Source organism: Anas platyrhynchos, chromosome 8, assembly GCF_047663525.1.
Source record: "Anas platyrhynchos isolate ZD024472 breed Pekin duck chromosome 8, IASCAAS_PekinDuck_T2T, whole genome shotgun sequence".
NCBI lineage: Eukaryota > Metazoa > Chordata > Aves > Anseriformes > Anatidae > Anas > Anas platyrhynchos.
The window spans coordinates 32,501,611-32,524,882 of record NC_092594.1 but is presented as its reverse complement, the minus strand read 5'-3'; the positions used below and the strand labels follow the sequence as shown (position 1 = coordinate 32,524,882).

General features: G+C 43.7%; 1 protein-coding gene across 9 annotated transcripts in view; it reads right to left on the bottom strand.

Annotated features, from left to right (window-relative positions):
• ELAVL4 (ELAV like RNA binding protein 4) overlaps positions 1-23,040 on the bottom strand; it is a 79,705-nt gene extending 56,665 nt beyond the window's left edge. For 2 of the 9 annotated variants that reach the window (XM_038183179.2, XM_038183181.2), the window contains exon 1: positions 4,351-4,485. In XM_038183179.2, coding sequence (XP_038039107.1) covers positions 4,351-4,470 — 120 coding nt within the window. In that variant the 5' untranslated portion in view covers positions 4,471-4,485. Of the gene's footprint in view, positions 1-4,350; positions 4,486-4,644; positions 4,858-5,116; positions 5,232-5,445; positions 5,695-7,692; positions 7,857-8,123; positions 8,350-22,880 lie in introns of those variants that run through there. The other 7 variants (XM_072041659.1, XM_072041655.1, XM_013106662.5 and 4 more) reach the window with 7 other exon arrangements.
• Between the last annotated feature and the right edge of the window lie 232 nt (positions 23,041-23,272).

Here is a 23,272-nt window from a genome sequence, read left to right as displayed (position 1 = left end):
TGCTACCAACAAGACAAGCGTTAGGTAGTTGCAAAAATTAACTGCATTCTTATTATAATCTCATCTGAAAGTATTTGATTTCTTACAGTGATGTTCCAACACTATTGCAAATTGTCTGAATACTCAAATAAGTAAACAACAAACAGAAAGGTCTCATCTTCAGTGCCCCAAGCTATCATCCAAAACTGGTTATAATTAAAGGTGTGAACAACAAAGTAAGTAACAAACCTGCAAAGTCAAGGTTCTGAGAAATTAATGGGCATCACACCACTGCACCAGTTCAGATTTATCACTCATTATCTCCCTGACTAGCACAGTGCAGTTTCACGTATTTGTGCCTCATTCTTTCCTCCAAGCCTTCCCTTCCTTTTCTAGATGGCTAATTTTAGACAATTACTGCCTCTGACACATTGAGACCTTTTCTCCCTCCTTTATTCTTGCTGTAAAGCTAGTGACCTACAAAAGCCCCCTGTACCCAAAATATTCCAGTATTTTAACAAGTAAAGATGGATCATTTGAGGGAAAGAAAAAGAGCAAGCAAGCAAATAGGATCTGAACGCCCATTTCTCCATCATCTTCACTCTACATCATCTCAAATGGTTAAATGTACTTAAATGCAAAGGCTAAGTCCGCATTAGATACCGATTTTATTACGGTTAAATCTATTTTACTTGTTGAATTGACACGTAACCCTACTCTTCACAAAATTCTCTGGAAAAGGAAAAATGTGTCCTGCTGTCTGAGTTACTCAGAAGTCCTACGCTTTCGGTAACCGGACATTCACACGCACAATTCAGGAGTTATTACCTTACGGGAGTGCCCTTTCCATTCTCATCCCAATCCCAGTGTTTTCTTTAGCATCCGCTCAGATGCGAGAGAAAGATGCACATGCATGAACACACACACAAAATCCATGCACACTCATCTCTTCTTCCATCCTGCTCGGAAAGAAGAACAGAAAGAACGAGGGAGAGAGGAGTGCAATGGGGGAGGGGTGACTTCCCACCACGGATTAGCAAATTTTGCAAAATCTGGCCCATCGGTTACAGAGGTGCCATGCTTTTTATCACTGTCTCACTCGCAAAAAGACTGTTTGCGCCCACTTCTCCCCCCAAACCCCAATGACATTGAAAAAAAATACTGCAATGCAGTATTTGCCAGTGCATCCAAGTGTATCCAGTCAGCTGTCCCACAGACAAACAAATGTACATTTTAATGTGTCCAGGCATGTAAATTAGTTGTCTAGTGGACGCAGATTGCCAAAACAGACAAGTGGATTTGTCAAGTTATCAGCATCTCTCTCCCTCCCTGCTCTAATATCCTCTCTGCCACTGCCCATTTCTTGCCTGGGGTTCTTGCTGAAATATTTTGAAAGTGCAAGTTCCCACAGAAAACAACAAATTCCCCTGCCAGAACATGGGACACGAGCAGACTATTTCTTTTGAAAAACCTTTGGGTGTAGAGTGGCTCGAGGTTATGTACCAACACTATGACAATTACACACAAAATAACCTGCATTTAATTAATACATTTGCAGCACACCAAGTAGAAAGGTTGATGAAAAATAATTAAAGAAAAAAATCACCGTAACCTAGAAGATAATAAAAAACAATGCATTAAATATATGTAAGGTTGATCCATTTGGATTTTTCTTTCAGTAGAGTCAAAATATTTAACAGGACCAAATAAAGATGAGGAAGACTATTCCAAACCCATTCAAACGGGATTTTTAAATATACCCCTTCTAATTCAGTGTAACCATCCTTTGTCACAACAGCTCAGGCTCACTTTCAGAGAGCTCAAAAAGGCAAAATTAATAAAAGAAAGCAAAGGAGGCAACCAAGCCAGTCAACAGTGGAGAGGCATCTCTGTATCTAACATGGGAACTTGATCAGCAAAGTACATGGAGACAGGATTTTAAACTGGGATTCACATTGCATCGATGTCTAATTGTAAATTTCATCCTGACTAGTTGTTCACCAAGACAACAATATTTAAAATATACCCTGTCTAAGGACAGCTACACTTCCTCTACCTTTTTTATCTAAAAATAAAGCAGCTTTGTTTTAATCTTTGTTTGGTATTCCAAGCTATCTAGCTATTAATTTCACCAACTTAATGGCTATTTTTTTCTATAGGAGGCTCTACAATGCAATCTCTTACATGCAAGAAGAGAATGTCACCATGTACAGGCAGGCTGTATTCATTAATATCTTCTTAAAACAAAGAAAAGAGGAAGATCAGGGCAGGAACACGTGCGCCATAAAACAAGGATTACATTATTTTTAAATCTTTGTAAAAATACCAAATTGAACAGAAAATGAAAATGTAACTACTAGCTGATGACTCTTAAGGCAAACAATGCAGCTGTGTATAATAAAAGGCACCCTTATTTATTGTCATGACTAAGTTAGCAGATTTAGAACACAGTACCTCTGTTTCGAATGGAAGAATATCATTTGCACTCTCACGTACAACTGTTACACATCAGAATATAGCCTGTGCATGTGCACAGATATAAAGCACACAATTTCACACTTGCACACACACCCTGAAGATTTTTCTCCCCTTTACATTGTCAAGCAGAGCAGTTTTCAGAGGGCCATTCAGCTACTTCTTTACAGGCAGGATTGCAGCAGAAGCTATACATAAAACAAAGCAAATTAGAAGAGGGTTTTTTCTTTTCATTCCTATTTAAACCCAGCACTAACATCCCTGCTCTGATTTGCATTCGGAGTAATCATGCATGAGAGAAAGGAAAAAAAAGTGAAAAAATATCTGGAAACGTGAAGACAGAAAGAAAGGCGTGTTCTGTATTCTTGCTTTGCTTCTCTCGTGCCTCCTGATGTGTGATAGATGAGCATTTTCTGGGCAACCACATTTTTATATCTTTTACGCTACCGTCTATCACTTACTAGTCTACTACGCTTTTTAACACTTGAGCACCAATAGCCTCCCTTAAAGATGCACTTCTGCTATTTCACATTGTTCGCCACCACAATGAGAGACCAGCACAATTAGCGAAATATTCGGCTGCAGTTTAAGAAGTAAAGTTGCCACAAGGAGCCTGCCATTGAAAGTGGGTATTGCTACAGCAGATGGAGAATAGACGGTGGCTAAAGGTGGGGCTGGAGACGAAGAGGAGAATAATCTCGTTATTTTCGTAAATTTCGCTCAGCACATAAACCGTAGGATATGGTGAACTCCCCTGAACTGATTCTTCTGCCATATAACCATCTGATTTTGTAAAAATACCAATATCACTTAACACAAAATCACTGCTTAGGGTAAATTCATTCTACCTACTGTTCTCATAGGGACATTTGCTGGAAAATTCTAAGAAATGATTTGCAGAAGCTATCAGCTGTGGGAGTTCACTATTATACCTCTGTCAACTTCATTCAATATAATTTACATTTTTTTTTATACTGCCTCACAGGATTCCTTGCCATTTTTTGCACGTACAATTTCACAGCAGGGAAGGGGGAAAAAAAAGAAGAGGGAAAAAAGATACCCCTCTTTCGCAGAGAAAGAACAGATGCTTAAAAACAGATTTCTAGAAATCACTGTAAGCCTGAGCCAGAAATGTAATTAACACCTATTTATAAAGAATAATTAAAGTTGTGACTGCCACAAAGAACAGCAAAGATAATCGAGGTAGCCCCTGCTTTTTTTTTTTTAGATTTTTTTTTTTTTACACTGTTTGCAGTATTCCCACATGATTGCCACCTGCTCCCCCACTCAGCTTCCCCTATGCTCGTTTCCCCGGCAACCTTTCATTGGCTTTTCCTCCCAGCTATCGCTTTCAGTTCGGCTGCTCAGTCTAATCTTATTTGTTTTACACCCATCACAACAAGCAGCGAGACAAAGACAATCCTGTAAGAATGGGAGAAGGCCGCCGCTTTGTTCCCCGCTCACACCGGGTACCCGGGGCGGGGGGGGGGGACACGAGGGGGGACCGGGGAGGGGTGGGGGGCATCGTGCGGGCGGTGCCCCCCGCCTCTCCCCCCCCCCACCCCCCATCCCCGCTCGGTGCTGCCCCTGCCCCCCGCCGCTGCCCCTGCCCTGCCCGTGCCCATTTTGCGCGCACGCTCCGCGGGTGGATGGGGGGAGGTGGGGGGGGGAAAGACGAGCACAAAAGAGCGAAGCGAGCGGGTCGGAGCGCTCTAAAAATAGAAATACTATTTTCACAGAAATGCCTCCGGGCTCCTTCCCGGCATACTGAGGATGAAAAAAAAATCACGAAAAAAAAAAATCCACAACAACAAAAAAAAAAGCCCCCCCATCCTCCTTGCTTCCCCCCCCCCCCCCCCCCCCCCTTCTTTCTTTCCACAAAGCCCCCCGCGCTACCTGCGCCTCACCGCCGGGTCCGCGCCCGCCGCCGGCCGGGGCCCCGCAGGAGCGGTGGTGGCGGTGGCAGCGGTGATGATGATGATGGTGGCGGTGGCGGAGGGGCCCGGCCGGTGCCATCGCGCCGGGGCTCGCTCCCTTCCCTGCCTCCTCGCTCCGCGGCCGCGCATCCCCCGCGGGCGGCGAGCGCAGCGCGGCGGGGCCGGGGCGGTTCGAGCCCCACCGCCGCCACCACCGCCGCCGCCGCCACCCCGGACAAAGGAGCCCCCGAGCCGGCCGGCCGCGCTCACTTACCATCTTCAAGCCATTCCACTCCATCTGTGCTCACCAAGATGGACCCTCACAGCCCCTCACCGAGTCGGAAGCAAAGAGAGCGTTATGTAAAAGCTGACATTCCTTCTTACAGCGCGGCTGCCCAGCGATGCAACAAAATCGACATATACTAGGCGCTGCAACACACACAAGCCTCCTCCTCTTTTTATGAGGTCATGACAGGAAACTCTTTGAAATACAATATGCAGCATTTACTGAAGCTCATATAAATCACTCGCTTTTAAAATTACCATACCTATTGCGCAGTCCACCAAAAGAAAATTACCAATCTTGAGGCTTCCCCCCCCCCTTTTCTTCTCCTCCCCCCCTCCCAAGGATTTTGCTCCGCATTTGTATCTCCAAAATGTCAATGTGGAAATTAACTCCCCCCCCCGCCCCTTATAAAAAAAAAAAAAAGCCTCTTCTTCCTTCTGCATTTCGGTTAGCCACATACCAGCCTCGCATCAGAAACGAGCTTTTCTCTTTATTCTGGGAGAAGCCACAATTACCTTAAAACGACCGAGTACATCCTTTATTAAAGGACACGCACACATTAAATATGAAAGGGAGGGAGGGGGAGAGAGGAGAGGAGAGAGAGAGAGAGAGAGAGAGAGAGAGAGGGGGGAAAAAAGGGAGAGATCATGTACAAACACAGCAGCAAGCCAAACCCATGTGAAAACACAGACTGAGAATGATGCAGATCTGGGGAAATCTGTATGTTAGCCTCTACAGCTACCTCTAGAGCAAACCGCTACGATCGAGCTTAAATCTACCAATACCTACCATAACCATTCTTAATGGCAAATATTGGGTCTTGAAAGGCTTCAACTCTTCTACAGACTGGCTAAGGTTTCAGGGAACTGATTTTTATTGGTGTTTGTTAGAGATCCACCACGCACAGCGCGTGTGCGGCGCGAGGACGCGAGCGGAGCCGGAGCGCGGGGGCGCGGAGCGGGCGCGGAGCTGCGCGGAGCGGAGCGGGCGGGCAGGGACGGCCAGGGCCGCGCTCCCGCTGCTGGCGCTGCCTGCCGGCGGCCCCGCGCCGCGCCCCTTTATGGCACCATCTGTCAGCGGCGCCCGCGCGCTCATTGGCCGCCGCCGCGCGGGGAGGCGCCGCAACATCAGGTGCTATTGAAAGCGGCCGCCGCCAGATTGACAGCGCCCATGGTTTCCCTGACCCCCCGCGCCACAAGCGCCCGCGCCCCGCGCCTCAGCCGCTCCCGGCCCGCGTGAAGGGAGCCGAGCGCCGGCCCTCGGCCCCCGTCGCCTCACGGCCCGGCCCCGCCCGGAGCGGGTGGGCGCTGCCCGCGGCGTGGAGCGGCCCCGCAGCCTCGGCCCCTCAGCCCGGGGCGCCCCAACGGCGCCTCCTCGCCCGCCCGCACCTCACAACCCCGCCCGGCACCGCGCCCCCGGGCTGAGGGGAAAGAAGGCGCCCGGCCGAACAATGCGGGCTCGCCCTCGGCCGGCTGCCGCGGACAAAGTGCAACAACTTCGGCCCCCGGCTGCGGTCCCGCAGCCCTGCCCGGGCTGCTCGCCGATCCCGCACACCGCCACCCGTCCGCTCCTTCCCCTCCCCGACTCGGAGTTGCTCTCCTCAGGCACCCGCTGGCCAAAGTCACGGGCACGGCACCCCCTTGTCACAACTGACCGTGCCTTCACGTTCACCTCCACCACAGCCGCCCGTACCGCGCTACCAGCACGGAGGAAGCGTTTAATTTCATCGCTCGGGTGTCCGTCTCCACAGCCTGAGACGGTTCTTAAAAATTCAGTATTACTGCAAGCGGTTTTAAGCCTGGGAGCTAGAAGCTGAGGACGCTAGGATGGGCCATGTTACAATCCCACCGAGCTCTCTTTGCTAGAGAAAGAAAACCCACTTACAAACCAAGCCCACTTAAACACTTGTGAAAATATGTAATCAAATAATCGCTGTTCTTGAAGTTTTATTTTTTTTTAAACATACAAATATGCCCTCAGAACCATTCAGCTCAGAACTGACATTCTGTACATTTTAAATTTCTTTCAGCCACAGACACGCTCAAACACACACACAGACTAAACACACCAATAAAACGTATGAAATATAGTTAAGGTTATAAAATCCAGCTACAAACAGACCAAGCCAGGAGAAAATCGCATTTAAAAGACATCATACAACCTATTTGTGGAACGAGCACTGAATTCAATTAAAATATGAACAATGTAAAAGGACTGCAGAGAATTTCTCTTACCATACGTCTTTTTGAGCACATTTGTAGCTTAGCAAAAACTAGCAAAGATTAAACTAGTTTGGAAGACAGATTTCCTAACTCAAATATTTAAGTGACCTATTAGGCTGAACACACTAGCATTGAAACGCTACAGAGCTAGTATATTACCATTCATTCACGTGCAAATATACATCGAATATTAAAGTTAAATTTGTAATGCAAATTTTTTTAAACCCGGTCTCTTTCTGGATTACGAACATCGAAGAAGGAACCCAGAAATTTTTTTTTAAAGTCTTTCCAACTTCAGCCTACTTTGTTGCTATAAATTTGTTATGCACATCAAAAGATTCAGCCATTTTTCTGAAACAATAATTGCAAACTGCTCTCCTCAAAAACCAGCTATTTCATCGCTCTATAAATCCAGGTACTCTGCACACTGACCAATTTCCCAAAAAGCACCCCACACATGCAGGCTTTCCAAGGAACACTAAAACAAACGCTCAAACGTCCTCAGAGGCCTCCCTCTGTAAAGACAAAGGCAGAATCCTATTGTTGAAAAAAGTCAACCTTATTCTCGTGTTTCCAATAGTACCATTTATCTTTCAGGGTAAGTGCCTGACCACAGCATCACAGTTGACATATTTGTAAAGCATCAAATTCTCAATACAGCCTCTCCAGAATCAGCCAGCAAGCCCCTCAGCAAAGCATATTTTAAAACGCTATCTTCCATCCCCACAAAAAAAAGAAACTTGTCTTAAACAGCTAATCCAATATCAAAATGAAATCCCAGGGTTGTTTCCCAGCCCCCCCTCCCTCTCCTTACCATAAATGAGCAGTTTCTTGACTCATTAATGACAGTTTCCCTTAAAAGAAGTGATCTCATATCACTGAGCCCCTCTCCACCACGCATACATCCCAAAGGTTGCGGGTATCTTAGCATCAGTAGCCGCTAGCAAGCTCTCTCATACAGAGCCCAGATGGACTATACCAGAAGCCAATTCAGCGTTAATAACTACCTACTCTGTGCAGTTTAGAAGCCTTACGTGGCATAATGTCCTAGGCAACAGCAGCCGATTGAAACCGCAAATAAAAGACAACCCAATTCTCCAAAAGCATCAAAAGGAAAAGAAAAATGATAAATTGAAGAATGATTTTTTTAATCTCTTACTTTCAGAAGATTAAACTGAATCCTTCATAAACATATGAAAAAGGAGAAAAAACAGATGCTGCCCAGAAAAAGTGACAAAATATTACCTCATTATTTAACAAAGCAGCATTAAGCGTCCTGCTGATTTCAAACATCTTGCCACAGATTTTGGTTAAGAGAAACAGAAAGAATCCTTTGCAAGCCCTCTGTCTGCAAAGGGTTCTTCAATTTTCTTGCGCACAACAGAATAGTCAATATGTTATTTCCCTAGAGTTCGCACATTAAAACATCTAGTCAGTGAGCTGAATTTTCCCCTTATCACACAGTAGACTCCTGTTATATGTACTGCTCTCTTTGCAAGATTAGCCTGCCCCAAACATGGCTGTTGTTTAAACTATTCTTTAAAGTAACAGTTCACTCCATAACCACCAGGTGGGCAGTGTACACAGATTCAAGTAACCATCTTAAAGATTTTTCTTGGAATAGCTTTAGGTTGTGATATACAGCGTAACACCCCCCCCACCACCACATGCTTATCAAGCAGGGGAAAAAAACCACGTATATATTTTGCACTCTTCTGTGGTCTTTCCTTCCCAGAAAGAAGCCCAAATAAAAAGAAAAAAAATGAAAGCACTTCAACTTTTACCATTGATTTTTTTAAAGGGACCTTAACATTTGTGCAGGAGCAATTCATTCAGCAAAAATGAACTAAATGGTAAAATCCAATCAGTTCCGAGAACAAAATGAAATTAAAAGGGAAACACACCCATTGGAATGGTCTGTACTGCAGAAGAAACAAAATTAGCATCAAGTTCAGCGTGACACTGTTGTTTCACAAAAACACAAAATTCAGCGTACAAGTAATTCACATGTGGGGAGAGTCTGTTAGAAAATACGAACTATACCTTCAAGCAAATTTGAAGACAACTTTAAGATACTGCTATGACGTATTTTGGCTTAAATTCACTTATGAAATCACTGTTGCACGCATCAAAGCACAAGACAAATACATGGGAAGGATACACTTTTCAACAGTGCATAAGCCTCCTGATTTATCAAACTCCCCCCATTCCCACATCTGCAAGCGCTTTTTTTTTTCCTCCTTCCCTCTTTATTTAAGGCCAAATACCTCAAGGAATACTTCTATTACTATAAAATATTTATATATAAACTCACCCAATGCTCTACAGCAACACCCAGAGGCTTGAATGAGATTGGGATCCTTTGTGCTAGGTGCCATACAAACATTTAAAGAGTCATTTCGTACTAAAGGATTTAGAAACAACACTTACAAGATTAGAACATAAACCAGAGGTGTGAGAAGGAACAACGAGCCAAGATAATCAAGTGTCTTCATGAGCCAGGATAGATCACTATGATAATTACAAGATCTCTGGCAACTACCTGTGCTAAGGCAGAACCCAAGAGGTTATTTACTGAGGTTAAAGAATGAAAGCATGATACAGACAAGGGCTTCTTTGGATTTTTCCCCTACAAAGTACCATCAAGCTGATTCTTTCATATATAGCAATCCTTGCTGAGTAAGTATATGCAGAGTAGTGATTTTCTTTGTTGGCCTTTAACTAATATTAAAGTGATGCAGTAATGACTTAACCTTCTTGAATATGTATTGAGTTTCAAGTCATCCCTTTTTATACAAGGAGAAAGGTTATTTGCATCGATTTCTGTTTGCATGAAATAAGCTTATTTTCTCATTCACCATATGCCTTGAACACTAATTAAAAGTGTCACTTTCTTCTAATGTAAAAGCGTAATCATTTAGTAAATAAGTACTCTTGGCTTTCTGGTCTTTGTGATAATCTATTTAAGGACTTTTTATTTCCAGGTAACTTCAGTGCTTTGATTACCACGTACTCCTCTGATTTTGAGAGAAGTGTTTTATAAATATACATTTTTCCCCCCCCCAAACAAAAAGAAAAAAGCTAGAAGTGCATCTTTAAAGCCCCACACTCCTCTTACCCCGAGGCAAATCCATCCAATCAATATGAAACCATTCACATGCCACCATCTGCCAAGCTGTAGAGCAATGTGGCTGGAACAGACCTCTTATAAAGCAGCAGTAGTCTCATTTTCAGTCTATTAGGAAAGCACCAGAGCTCTCATGTGCAAGGGCACAAAACTCCAACTCCGACTCTTTCACACCAGTTCCTCCGTGCACTGCTGCAGAACTCCTGTAATTTTTGCTGCTCGAGTTTCCACGCTAATCATCAAAGCAAGAGGGAGGAGAAAATGATCAGTAACAGTCCTATTTCACTGCAGTACAAAATAAAGAATTCAGTTTAATTCTATCCTAATATGATTATAGCAAACCATTTAAGTGCTGCTGCCTGTGAACCACAACCTGGCATTTTCCATCTTCTCATTTCCCACTCTGGAAGAGGTCTAAACATTTATACCTAGGACTACGTTTATTCTTTCCTCAGACATTTCTATCAAAGTTAATATTTTATTCTGATCAAAGAATATTTTGTTGTTCAACAGACGGGAAGGTGCAGGTAGATGAGGAACAAAGGAGACATGTGGGAGAATAGGAGGTGGATTTAAGCTATCAAGTGATTTAATAGAAAACAACAGGCTAGGAAAGGACATTACACGATCCAAGCACTAGGGTTTGCCCTATGCAGTAATTCAAGAACCTCTGCAGAAACAGTCTCCAGTTCAAGATATCACATCAACACTATCTTTAACAACACTGAGCTCACACGTAGCATTTTCATCAGCAGATCTCATAGTAATTTAAAATCTCATCCACCGCATACACCACTGGAAACCTCACTGCATGAGGTCTGGCTAAAAAAGAACAACAGAACACAGAGGGAGTTTATCAGGGTGCAAGCCCCTTACAAACATACAGGGAAACTATTTTGAAGCCATCCACAAAAATCACAGGGAAATGTGAAGCTAAGCATGCAATTCTGGGATGTTCAAAGTCCTAACTCAGGTGGAAAAAGCTTGGCTGAGATGCAATGGACAATTTGGCCTGGAGTCAGACTTCAGAACAAGAAAAAAATCAGTCCAACACATCAGAGTGCAATTCTCTATGCATGTGTGCAGGAGGTGGGATGGACCAGGGACAGAGGAACAATGATCACTGAGCAGTGTACTCACACATACGGAGCCACCTCCTTATTTGAACAGCTTAATATCTGCTGTATAAACAAACAAAATCAGCTTATTTAGCTACTGAACAATTTAAAGAACCACCACCGAAATAAGACACCTTGCCAGCTGCCCCATGGAAATGAAGCAGGAGTGTGTGATCAAGACTAATGTTGCATGACAGTGCAATTTTCTCTGGGCAACTGCTCTTTGAGGTTAGTAAATTCACATATTTGTGAAAGAAGAGTTAAATTTAAGGTTTCTCTATGATAAACATAAAATGGTAGTCACAATCAAACACTACCCACAAAAAGTTTAGAGATCCACAGTTGAAATAGTGCACATTTTGAGGCGATAGATGAAAAAGGATGGCCAATGTGGTTTGGAGCTTATTTATTTCTTTCATTTGAAGAACCTCTTGGGAAAGCAGAAACCCATCCCTGCCTCCCGTTCTGCCTGTCATGGACCCACTGACAAGCTGCACAAGCCCTGGGCTGATGCAATGTAGTACCAGCTGTGCTGAGATTCCTCCTGATGCTGGCGAGATTAAATACATCATGAATCTACCTGGCAAGCCTGTCACCTTTTTGATCTGTGCCCAGAAAGAAAAAATCCAGGAGTAACCGAGATCTAGCTCCTCAAAGATGCTGGAAGTAAAAAAGACAAGCAGCAAAAAAACCAAAAACAACCAAAAAACTTTCCTACATACATGTAAGACCAACTAAATGAGGAATTCTGATGCACAAAACTTAAGCAAGCAGTCCCTGTTCCCACAGAAGTCACAATTCAACTGCTTTTATACAAATATGCTATTTAACATTGCTTGCCCACTTTCTTTTTCATGCCTTATGAGATGTGTAATTTGAATGCTGCATAGCTGCTCTAAGTATCACACACCAATTTTCCAAAGATGTGTGTATTTGCAAATCCCACTGTGGATACTTATGTTCAAATGCTGGGAGACTGGAACAAAGCTCTCAAGGGCACAGCAGAGCACAGAGGTAACCAAATGAGTAGATGTAAATAGCTCTGATCAGGAGAGAAGTCTCACTGATATGAGATCTCACATTCAAAGCTGGAAACCGGGCACCCACACTGATATGGACATGCATGCATGGCAGTAAATAAGCACACACAGATCTAGGAAATTGGTGAAAACCTAGAAAAGCTCCTCGAGTAGCTGTGCAAGAAAGCAGAGATGCTGTTAACAACCTCCCTGGTCCTACACACTACTGACATGTAAAATCTTACAGGGAAAAGGAGGGGTCAGTAAGGGGAACCGAGCAGGCAATGCCAAGAAAGGGGACAACAAACAGAAGGTGGAGAATTTGTAGAAATATTTGGCCTACCTAGTAGGAAGAGGAGAAAGGCAAGAGGAAAATGAGTCTACTCCTCACATAAAAGCACCTGCCATGCCAGCAAAGCCTTCCTTCCTGTGATGGTGAGCACCTGAGCCACCTGAAAAGGTGGCCAGTGCCCCACAGCCAGCCCCAGCCCTGCGCTCTGCTCCAGCTCCCAGCTAACACACTGCATCCCTCGGTCACATTGCTCATCTTCTCTGGCCAAAATTCAATACATTTTAGAGAACCACAGTCAGCACTGCAAATCTGGGAAGCGAGATGCAGCTGATATGCTAGGTTCATGCAGCATCAAGAGATGCAACTAATTCTTACCCCCCCCCCCCAATCCCTGGTTACTTTACTTTTGTCTCAGGAATACACATTTCAGTACTTTCAGTCCCCCGATTTTGCTTTCTTCCTTTTAAATTTAGAGATATTAGAACTTGGATTCAATAGCAGACATCATAAATTCTGCAGCTTGCTTTGCTATTGCTATAAGCAGGATCCAACCCTACCTACGGAGAGAGTTAAAACATTTCTACGTGCTGCCAATTTTGCGTAATACAGTTAGCAAAGTTTCTACTGAGCACAAATGAAGAAGTTTTCAAAGATTTATGACTGCATTTTTAAAATGTATTTACTTGTAAATAATGAAAGGACCTAGACACTGTAGAAGTCTAGACTTACCATGGAGATTTACATGAGTTCAGCCATTTTTAATGCGTCTGTGTGAGCACAACAACCCTCATAAAAATGTGAATAAGGTCCTTCAGCCAGTATTGCCTAATTTTAGAAAAGTTGATGGATCTAGCTTAAACTCATCTGTAATGGTGCTCTATATGCCTCGCACTCAGGCCAAATAATATCAATAGCAAGAACAAAGCTAAGAAGCTGAAAGGGGGATTAATGAGGTGATGTTTCCAAGCTTTGAGACAGTGATCAGAAGAAGATCTGGGGAAGAATGCGAGGTGGCTGGTAGGAGAACGGATCAGAGAAGAGGTGCAGCGGGAATCAAAGGAGCCTGACAAGCAGCATACAGAAGGGTTACGTCTCCTGCAACTCGCAATTACACAGGAAGGATGCAGAGCCAGGGAAGATACAAAAGAGAATAAAGACAATAAAAAGTGTCAAGAGCTATTAATTGTCCCAATTACTTCTCGTTAGAACAGCTGGCACTTATGGAGTATTTTAATAACAGTAGGCAGAATGTAAACAAGCCTTACAACTTCACATTTAAAAATCTCAGTCTCACCTGGGTCAGACCCATCATGTACCTAGCAGTAATCACCATCCTACCCAAACCCAAGGTGCTTAAAAGGAGAAAAAAAGTTTTAAGTGGCTCAGCTACATAAATCAAGCTCTCCTCATGTCCCGGAGCTTATTCTTGTACTTACAAGCATCTCTGCAGGAAGCTTCTCAACTACACCCATTTTATTCTACACCTTTCCTTTTACAGATAAAAAGTAAAGGGTTAAATAAATTGCTTCAAGTGCACCCCAAAACCAAAACTAAGGAATAAATAGCTCTCTTATGAACATGACTCATCTTTTTATTGTATAATCTGGATTCCAGAACTGACAGTTTTATAACAGTAACAAGAACTAAGACAGTGAAGTACAGAGGGGGAAAAAGGTGGAAAAAGCAGAGCAGGCACAGAACTGCAGAAAGGACCAAGGATGACTCTGAACTCTCCACACTGACATACAAACAGGAAAGGGCCAGAGGAAAGCAGCTACAAGAAAAAAAAAAATCACACGGGGTTCTTCTTGCTCTCTAGTTTACGGAGCTCACGTCTTGGGATCTGGATGACTCTTACCTGTCAAAAAGTCTTCAGTCTTTCCTATCCAACTCCTACAAGTTTCCAAGTGCATTTATGATGTTCATTACACTACTTTTTACAACAGACATATCTTAGCAGGTCATTTTCAGCTTTCTTTAAACCAAGGCAGATGAACAATGGGCATTTTAACATATACTTAACAGAAACCTATTTGAAATTCATTTACAGCTATAAGAACTTGTCTTAAGGCTTAGATCACAATTCCCAAGCAATCCATAGTGTGTTTGGATTTCCAGGGATCCATGGGGCTGAGCTGCAGAAGCTGGCAGGTTAGCAGAAGGGCAGGTTTATGTTCTGATCAGCAGCCCTGGGGTACTGCAGAAGGGCTGACCTCACCTAACAATGCAGGTCCACAGCTGGGCTCTTCTCTCTAAACCTCCTCATACAGGCAGTTATGGCAGATGTTCTCACTTTCAAGGCATACTTCACCCACCCTGTTCTAGGCATCTTAGGTTATCATGCTCTGGACCTCACCAGTAATGAATCAAGGGGAGCCTTGCTCAGCCAGAGCCTCTCTCTGGTCATACCAATGCCACCACAATGTTTGGTGCAATTCAGCACAGCAGTTTTTAAGTACAAGCCGCAAGGAATGTGAAGCAAGTTTCAGACAGCCCAGGGAACCAGACATGGGATTAGGAAACACCTGCATTAACAGCACCTGTATCAGCTGAACAAAGCCAATTGTGCAAGGCTGTGTTGGTCCGCACTTGTAAAAGCCCATCATTAGAAGCACACAAAATTAACGAGCCCAACACTTAGCAATCTTCATTGATGTTTGTTTCATGAACTCCAAACTAGATGCTTCCTAATAAGTAAGAAAAGCTTCAACTCTGGACCATGACTTAAAGCCAATTCCAGCACTCCAAGCAGCAGAAGCCCTACAACAAAGTTCCAGCACATACAATTTATAACTGTTGAGAAAAGCAACAATCACATCGAAACAGCTACTCAAAATCTATCCAGCTACAGGCCATCACCCCGCAGTTTAAGAGTATTTCATTCCATTGCTTGAACACATTTATATTCTTCCAGGCAGTTTTCCTGATGTTTTATAAGGATTCCCCAATGCAACAACAAACAATCTTTCTTTTAATAGTATCACTGGATGTGTTGTAACCTGCATCTAGGGACACCCTGCTCTGCTCAGATAAAACTTAATTGTTCTTCTGACATCGAACAATGAAGGAACTTTAAACTCACCCAATAAACTAACAGACCTATTTTTTACCATTTTCCATAGCCCTAGTGCCAGCAGAAGTAGACATCATGTAAAAAAAAAACAAAAAACAAAAAACAACAACTCTTAAGAAGAGCATGAGTGACCAACATATACCTAGTGAGCAAAAGAATGCATTTTATTTTGTTAAACTGTGTTAATGAAGAAACTGGATTTTTTTTCTGCTGTGCAAAGGTCCTGTTTCTGTAAATAGAGGCAAAACTAACAAATGCAGTGATGCTGTGTAAGATTTTAAAGTTTCAACTGTTGAGTCCTTAAAAAAAGCCTTAGAGCATGCAACTATTTTCTCTTACCCTTGATTCTCTCCTTCCTTTTCTATTGTCTGGATGATCTTTTCCTTTCTGTTAAAATATCAGATAGCATATCCATATGCCCACCATAAAACGGTACGGTTTGTTAGCAGAGATCTCAGCTTCTGACCTTTCAGGTTAACAGCACTATTTGAATTTAAGGCACAAATGAAACCATTAACCAGTAACTCCCACTGACATTGCTGATGACCAAAGGTGCTCAACATTGAAAACGAGGCCAATTATTTAGGTGCTGTCATCTGTGCAGGAAGCCACCCACTTCAGCTGGTGAGGAGAGCATCCCAGGCTGGTGGATGATGACATGGCTTTATTTATTCCTGCCTTTGTCACTTTTCATCTACCATATGCTAGGGCACAGTCTTCAACGCCACCAGTGCAGAATGTGGCAGTGTTTCCTCGGCACACAGATTACATTAAGCACACCAAACCTCTTTTCCTCTTCTTCTGGGATGAGATCATGACTTCAGACACTTCACATGCACAGCCTGTGCCCATAACACCAGGAGCTATGAGAAGACCCATGACAAGACTGCACTTCTGCACATGTTGCTGACAGATGCAGAATTTCCTGAAGCAAGGAATGGCCCGAATCCCATCACTCACTGCTCCATGTGGAAAGCAGGGCCAACCTTTCCATTATATCATAAAATCATAACAGTAATTTATTAAAAAAATCTGACAGAACAAGACACTATTACATGTTTCCCAAGCTTTTAAGTAATGAATGAAGGAAAGACATCTGACATACAGTCACACCAACTATGCAAACCAAAATAAGAATAGATACTAAAAAATCAATGTTGGAGGAAAAACACAGAGGTGAACATTAATATCTTGCTCCAAATGCTTCCTCAAAACTGAGGGAAATAGTTTTAAAAACCCCAACACCAAACTTAGTGAAAGCTTCACTTTACTCAGCTATTTTAAAACCCATGAAAACTTCACTTTCTACACAAGAGATTACTTGTAAGGTTCATATTAAGATGGACAGGCCAGATGCTCTGGTGTACCTAATTTGTCCATCAGCACTTCCCTCTCCTGTCCATAAGCTCAGCTTAACCATTCTGCTAGAGTGCAGCCACTGAGCAGCAGGGCTGACGGGTTAACGGAGAGGAGAACAAAGCACGTCAGCCGATGACAGTCCCGTACCACAGGAGGATCCCAAAAGCATCGTTTGATGCTAAATACGCAACACAGCCTGGCAAAGTTTCAAACAGGTTTCCAGGAGAACAGTCTGCAGGGCACAGCATTAGGTTCAGAGACAAGCAAGCAGGGAAGCCTCAGGTCATGCTGTGAGGGAACTCCCTGGCCTCACCTGCCCCAACAGGCCTCACCTGCAGCCTCCACCTGCACCAGGAGCTTTTAAGCTCCAAACCAGGGCAGGAAAGGCAAACTCCCACCTCTCAGTCTGTGAGGAAACCACTGTGTTTGAGAGAATGGATGGAAAGGACACAAACCCACACACCTACATTGTACTGACAGCACACCTTCCAGGAGGACAGGGTGAGCTTTGACATCCCTGTAAACATCTGTAGGGTCAGATCAGCAAGGGTCAGACAGGCACACAGATCCAAGAAGTGCCTGTGCTGCACACAGCATCCTGGTATTACAGGGATTTCTTTCAACTGTGTGGTTTCATAAAGGGTAGCTAGTTCTGGGTGCTAATAACCCTGATTCAGAACTCTACTCAGCAATGTACTCTCATTAGCTAGACCATCTGTGTAAAGGGAACAACCTACGCTGTCACAGCACACAGAGCCTGGGGCTGACCTTAATATCTTCCCCCACATATCAGCAGAGGACAAGAGGAGAGAAGTCTGGCACCCATTTCTTTCCTTCCTCCGCCAGAGGAATATATCTGGGCTAGCAAGAAAGTTTCGCACCCCTCCAGTCTCACTGCCAGCTGTGGGGAATGTGGAGCCGCAGCTTCTCTTTCTCTAAGGTCCCACTGGTGAGGTGGGAAATTTGGCTGTCCTGTGAGTGTGAAGGCATCACAAGGCTCTGACTTACTGGGAAAAAAGAGAGGCTTCACAGATCATGTGGAATAAGCCTCCTGACATTCACAGCCAGTGTAAGTTAGCTGATGGACTAGAAAGCACCCAGCATGACATGGAATCGCATGACAAACAGCACTTGCTGCTTTTGATCTTCTTGCTCCTTCCTCTGTACCACACACCTGTCAGCTTCAACAAGCCACTGCAAACTGCACAGTGGGCTTTCCTGTAGGTTCCCCCTTCCTACATCCAAGTCCTATTCAGGACTCAGACCCCTCACACAACTACTGCAGGAGTAACCTTTCCAGCAAGTGTATATGGATCCCAGGGACTTCAGAACGGCAAGGACACAGCCCAACAGCACATGAAACACATGTCCCAAGGCTTTTTTCTGCAAGTTCATTTTTAGTCAACCCTTTTTCATTAAACATCATTCCTCTGCAACTGCCAACAGCCAGCCACTCATCATATCCCTTAACAAGCTGAAGCAGATTAACTGCAGGTGTTAATACTTCCACAAAACAGCAGGCATGAGGAGTAAAGTAAGTCTTCTGTAACCTACAGCTTGGCCTGCAGCAGTGGTGGGCTTCAGGTAGGAGAACCCTCCCAGGAGGGCAAGCTCTGAAAGTCTTAGTGGGCAATATGCACTGAGGTGGGCAAGTCTTCCTTGCCCCCAGGGTGCCAGGCCATCTCTTTTGACCTAGAAAGCCTCTCCAATGGAAGCAGTTCTACTAAGCAATAACCATTTTTATATACCATGGAGGATTGGAATTCTGCTTAAGCAGTGAGCAACAGCTTAGCCAAATGTAGCTTCACATGGTTACTGCACCTAGAGGCTACCAAGAATGGCAAAGTGCATGAATTGAGGTGTAAAAACACTCACTATAGGAAATTTGCAGTTATGCTTTCTTAAGCAAAAGTACATACAGAAAGGATATACCATGAACAAGCTTACTGGAAAGGTTAGAAAACCCACTACTTACGTATTACCCATAAGAAAGCAGCAGGTGTATTTTGTTTTATAGCAAGCTTAACTGAAGGAAAGATAAAAATAAAGACAAACTTGAACAAGATGCAAAGACTCTTTAGCTATACATCGCATGGAAATATGGAGCACAACAGTTCACATAAAGTCAACTGTGCTGGAAATAGTGCATGAAATCCCCGAAGTGACAAAACTACTAGTCAGTGAAGAAAATGAAAGGAACCAAGTGGAAGAAATCAATCATGAAGAAAAGATGTTTTTTTCTTCTTTAAAAGGCAGGCAAGGGGCCAGATAACATAGGTGGACATATATGCAAAAAAAACATAGGGAAGCATAGGTTTAGCTAGGAGTACAGGAAGTGATATGTTTGATAATAAACCAAGAAGCAGGGACAGACTTGCTCCAAAGTAAGGAATGACAGCAAGCACCAAGGGGTGCAAACAATTTTTCTTGCACTGGAAAAAAAATTGTTCTAATGCAAATGGATGAGCTGATTAACAAAGCTTGCAGAGACTGTTGTGAAAGATGGGTGAATGGAGAGAACCCAAGGGAGACACTAAGAGCATGTAAACCAAATCAGGGAGCAGCTGACTGCATTTAGAAGGAAGAGGCTATAGGAGCACTTAGAAACACAAAAACAAGAACATGACCTAGGCACAGTAAACATGCTGAAGTGGACAGGAATAGAAGGCATCTCTTCAATGTATTCTTAAACTGGAAACATACAAGCGCAGTTTCACAAATAATACATTTGTTATTACTTTTGATAATCTGAAGTGGGTTTGGGGGTACCAGAATAATTATTTCTTACCGAATTCTTACCAAACCCATGTAGAATCTGTATTTTTTTTTCAGCACTAAAACCAACTGTTGAAAGGTGGGAAAAACCCTTAATTTATGGAAATCCTAAACTCACTCCCCCATGCATTAACTTTAAATCATTATGGGAACAAAGGCTGCATATTTTCTGTTATGAGGACATAAAGTTACATTTTTCTTTAAAAATAGTTTACTATGCCATTGAAATTGCAGATGCTTCTGTGCACTTTGGGGACTTCAAACACTGCATCAATTATCTGAATAAATAATGAAAAGACATTGTGAATAAAATGGTTCATCAAGCCTGGTTCACAAGTCAATTGCTTTTTGAATCTGGTAATATACTGTAATATTTGACATATTTTTGTTTTGCAAGAGGTCAAGAGTTTTCTGTGCTTCTGTACTATACGTGCTATGAACAATTCGGGAAGAAAACCAAATTGATAAAGTATAGAAGGCTCAACAAACTGTAACACATTTAGATTCTCCACTATAAGCCTCTTTCCACACCAAAAGAAAGAAAACCACCAAAACCAGTAAATGCAATCAAATGGGACACATAAAAGCCTCACCAGCAGTTCAGGCCAGTGACCAGCACTTAATACTTTAAAATTTAGTCTCTGACAAACCGTGCTAGGTCACAGAGAAGGCAGAACACAAAATGCCTGTTTGTTGAGCTATCGTTTCCAGAGTCTCTTACTGGCACCTGGAAACAGCACAAGCATAAGGCTGATTATCATTTCCGTAACCCCAGAGGAAAACTATCATGCAAGATGTTTGAGTAAGAGCAACGCTGTTCGAAGGCAGCATTCATAAACAGAACAAAGACTAAACAAAAGGCTAAACAAGTACATCATAATTAACAACAACAACCAAACTTTTAATTAAGATATGCAAGAAAAATCAAGGAGAGCTAATTAAAAAAACAGAAGCGTATATGCTTTCTTAGAAAAGTCTGAATTGGTACCGTGAAGTAAACAGACTAATTGTAAGTGATCACAATTATTTTGTCACCGTTACAGAGTTCAGTCGTGATTTTTCTGCTTGCTGTTTAATCCTAGATCTTGTTTGTACTCCTTTGTTGTTTTGATGTAGGATTCTTCTACCCAAATTTTTCAAAAAAAGCTGAAGAAAACACTACAGAAACTTAACTCTGCATGACAGGCATATTTTGTAATTAGTTTTGAGGCACTTTCTCTCCTGCCTAGGACAGTATAATTCTCACAAGGCCAGAATTATAATTACTGTACACTCCCCCTATTCACCCTGAACAAATCCACAGCTAACTGCAAATGGATCCCAATGCATTGCCACATCAGTAACGCCACACTCCGCCTGTTTTCCTTTTATCCAGGCAGCTAGACCAATATAAAAATATGATGTGATTTCACACAGATTTAACTGTTAGGTATGAACTTCCCCTAAGGCCAAAAAGCAGTTACAGATAATAGGAATCTAACTCGCAGTATTAAGGTTTTACTTCTTTCCTCCTGTACTACCCTTCCATGGAAATACATCCGCTTGGATTACTTCTGCAATTCTTCAGAACTGTTACCAGGCTGATTTGAACACTAGGAGTTGGCTAATGCTGATAGAAACAAGCTGAGAAGAATGCTGACAGAGTTATTTAAGAACTTATTTGCCATGCATCTCTTTCTAGAAAATTAATAAAGTTTACTGACTTCCAGCTACAGTAACCCCAGGTATGCAAAGGAAAAATAAAAACAAGTACAATAGGAGTTCCCACAATGCCTGAACGCAAACACCCAACTGGCTTGCAGTTAACAACTCCCATGTCTCCCCAGAACCTTGCTGATAAAACCCCATGCCCTGCCTAGGCAAATGCTGACTGTTTCTGTGTATCAAGCCTTTAGCAAGGAGCCATCCTTCGGAAAGTTATTTCTGCGGCTACGCTGCAGAACCAGAATTCTACATCTTAAAACACGCTCTTATATTCAATAAGAATTGACAGGCTTTCCAGGGATGCCCTGTTGGGGCCTATCTCTGCGCATCAGCCCAGCGCAAGCCTTGAGCTGCCTGGGGAGAGCCATCAGCCACAGGCAGCACACCCCGGGCCCTTCTGGAAGGCAGCAGGGACACCCCGTCTCTCAGGCCACAGATTGTCCCCTTCCCTCTGCCACGTGGCCTGGCCAGCCCAGAGCCTGGCAGCAGTCTTGGCTCAACCAGAGCTAGAGCACATCTTAACGTCAGCCACACTAAGCTTCTGAATCCAAGGGATTTCTTTCTCAGCAGAAGACTAATATATATTAAGTATATAAAATCATATATAAATTTTTCTGTATGTTTAATTTTGTATATAGTCCCTTCTGTATGAGTACAAGAGGTGTTACCCATGTTTAGAAAAACCCTTTGAGGCAGAAGCACACATGCTGGTGCCACACAACCAGCGTGGCCCTGAGCCATGGTTCAAGATCTGCCATCTCCTCAGCCCACGCCGAGGCACCCCTGCCACCAAAGCCAGGCACACATTTTTCCCTGGTCTGTGTTTTTCTGTTCAATAGGTGGAATAAAGCAGAAGGTTTATGCCTGTGCAAAAGGTTCTTCCTCTGCATAGCAATGAGCCTCACATCGTAATTGATTTTTTTTTTTTTAAAATGTCATTTAAATTATTTTGGTATGATTTATCTTTCCTTACTTTTTCCTAAAACATCTCAGAATATTAACAATGAAATAAACGTAATAATACTCTAACACCTTCAAACATTACCTAATTTAAAAATCTAATTTACTTTCCATCATTTAGGCTTCCTTACTATTTTGTATGTCACTCAGGGTGGATAGTAAAATTAGACTATCAGTTTCATTTCTGCTCTGAATACGTCCCAGCTTGCGCTGCTCAGCCACTAGCACGGTGCTCCCATTTAAGCTTTCCAATATTCAGGAGGTTTTAAATAAATAAGCGGGAATAGGTTTAATTTTATTAATATACGTATCAGGTGCTCTCCCCAGTTATTTTTATAAAAAAGGCCAAGCGCTGGCACACTAAAACTCACTGTTAAATAGAACTACGCGGCCTTACACTAATATAGAGGCAACAGAAGCCTCAACCTTGCCTTTTTTGCCCCATTTACGCCTTATTTACACACTGTAAGGAAAGAAAGCGGTGCTGAGCTTGGAGCAAGCCGCTGCAGGAGCTGGCAGCTATTTAATTGCACCCCCCAACACACACACACACACAGCCCCCCCCCTCGGCTCACCGCACACTGCACGCGCATCTTCCGCCGGGGCGTGCAGGAGGCGCGGGGGCGGCGGCGGCCGAGGCGGCAGCAGCAGCGCGGGCAGGAGCAGCGCGGGCAGCGGCAGCAGCACCAGGAGCAGCAGCTGCAGCACCGCGCGCGACGGCAGCACGTGGCGGCGACGGGGTCTCCCGCTCTGCCGGGCGGGGCGGGACGCGGCACTACGCAGCGGCGTGAGGCGGCGCCGCCATCTTGGCAGCGGCAGCGCCCGGGCAGACGGGGCTGAGGGGGAGCGGGGACGGGCTTTTTATCCCCGTCAGGCGCCGTGGGGAAGCAGCTGCGCGCTCGGCGGCGGCGGCTGCAGCCGGGGGAGCTCGAAGGGGGCAGCTGGGGTGGGGAAGAGCGGCGGTGTG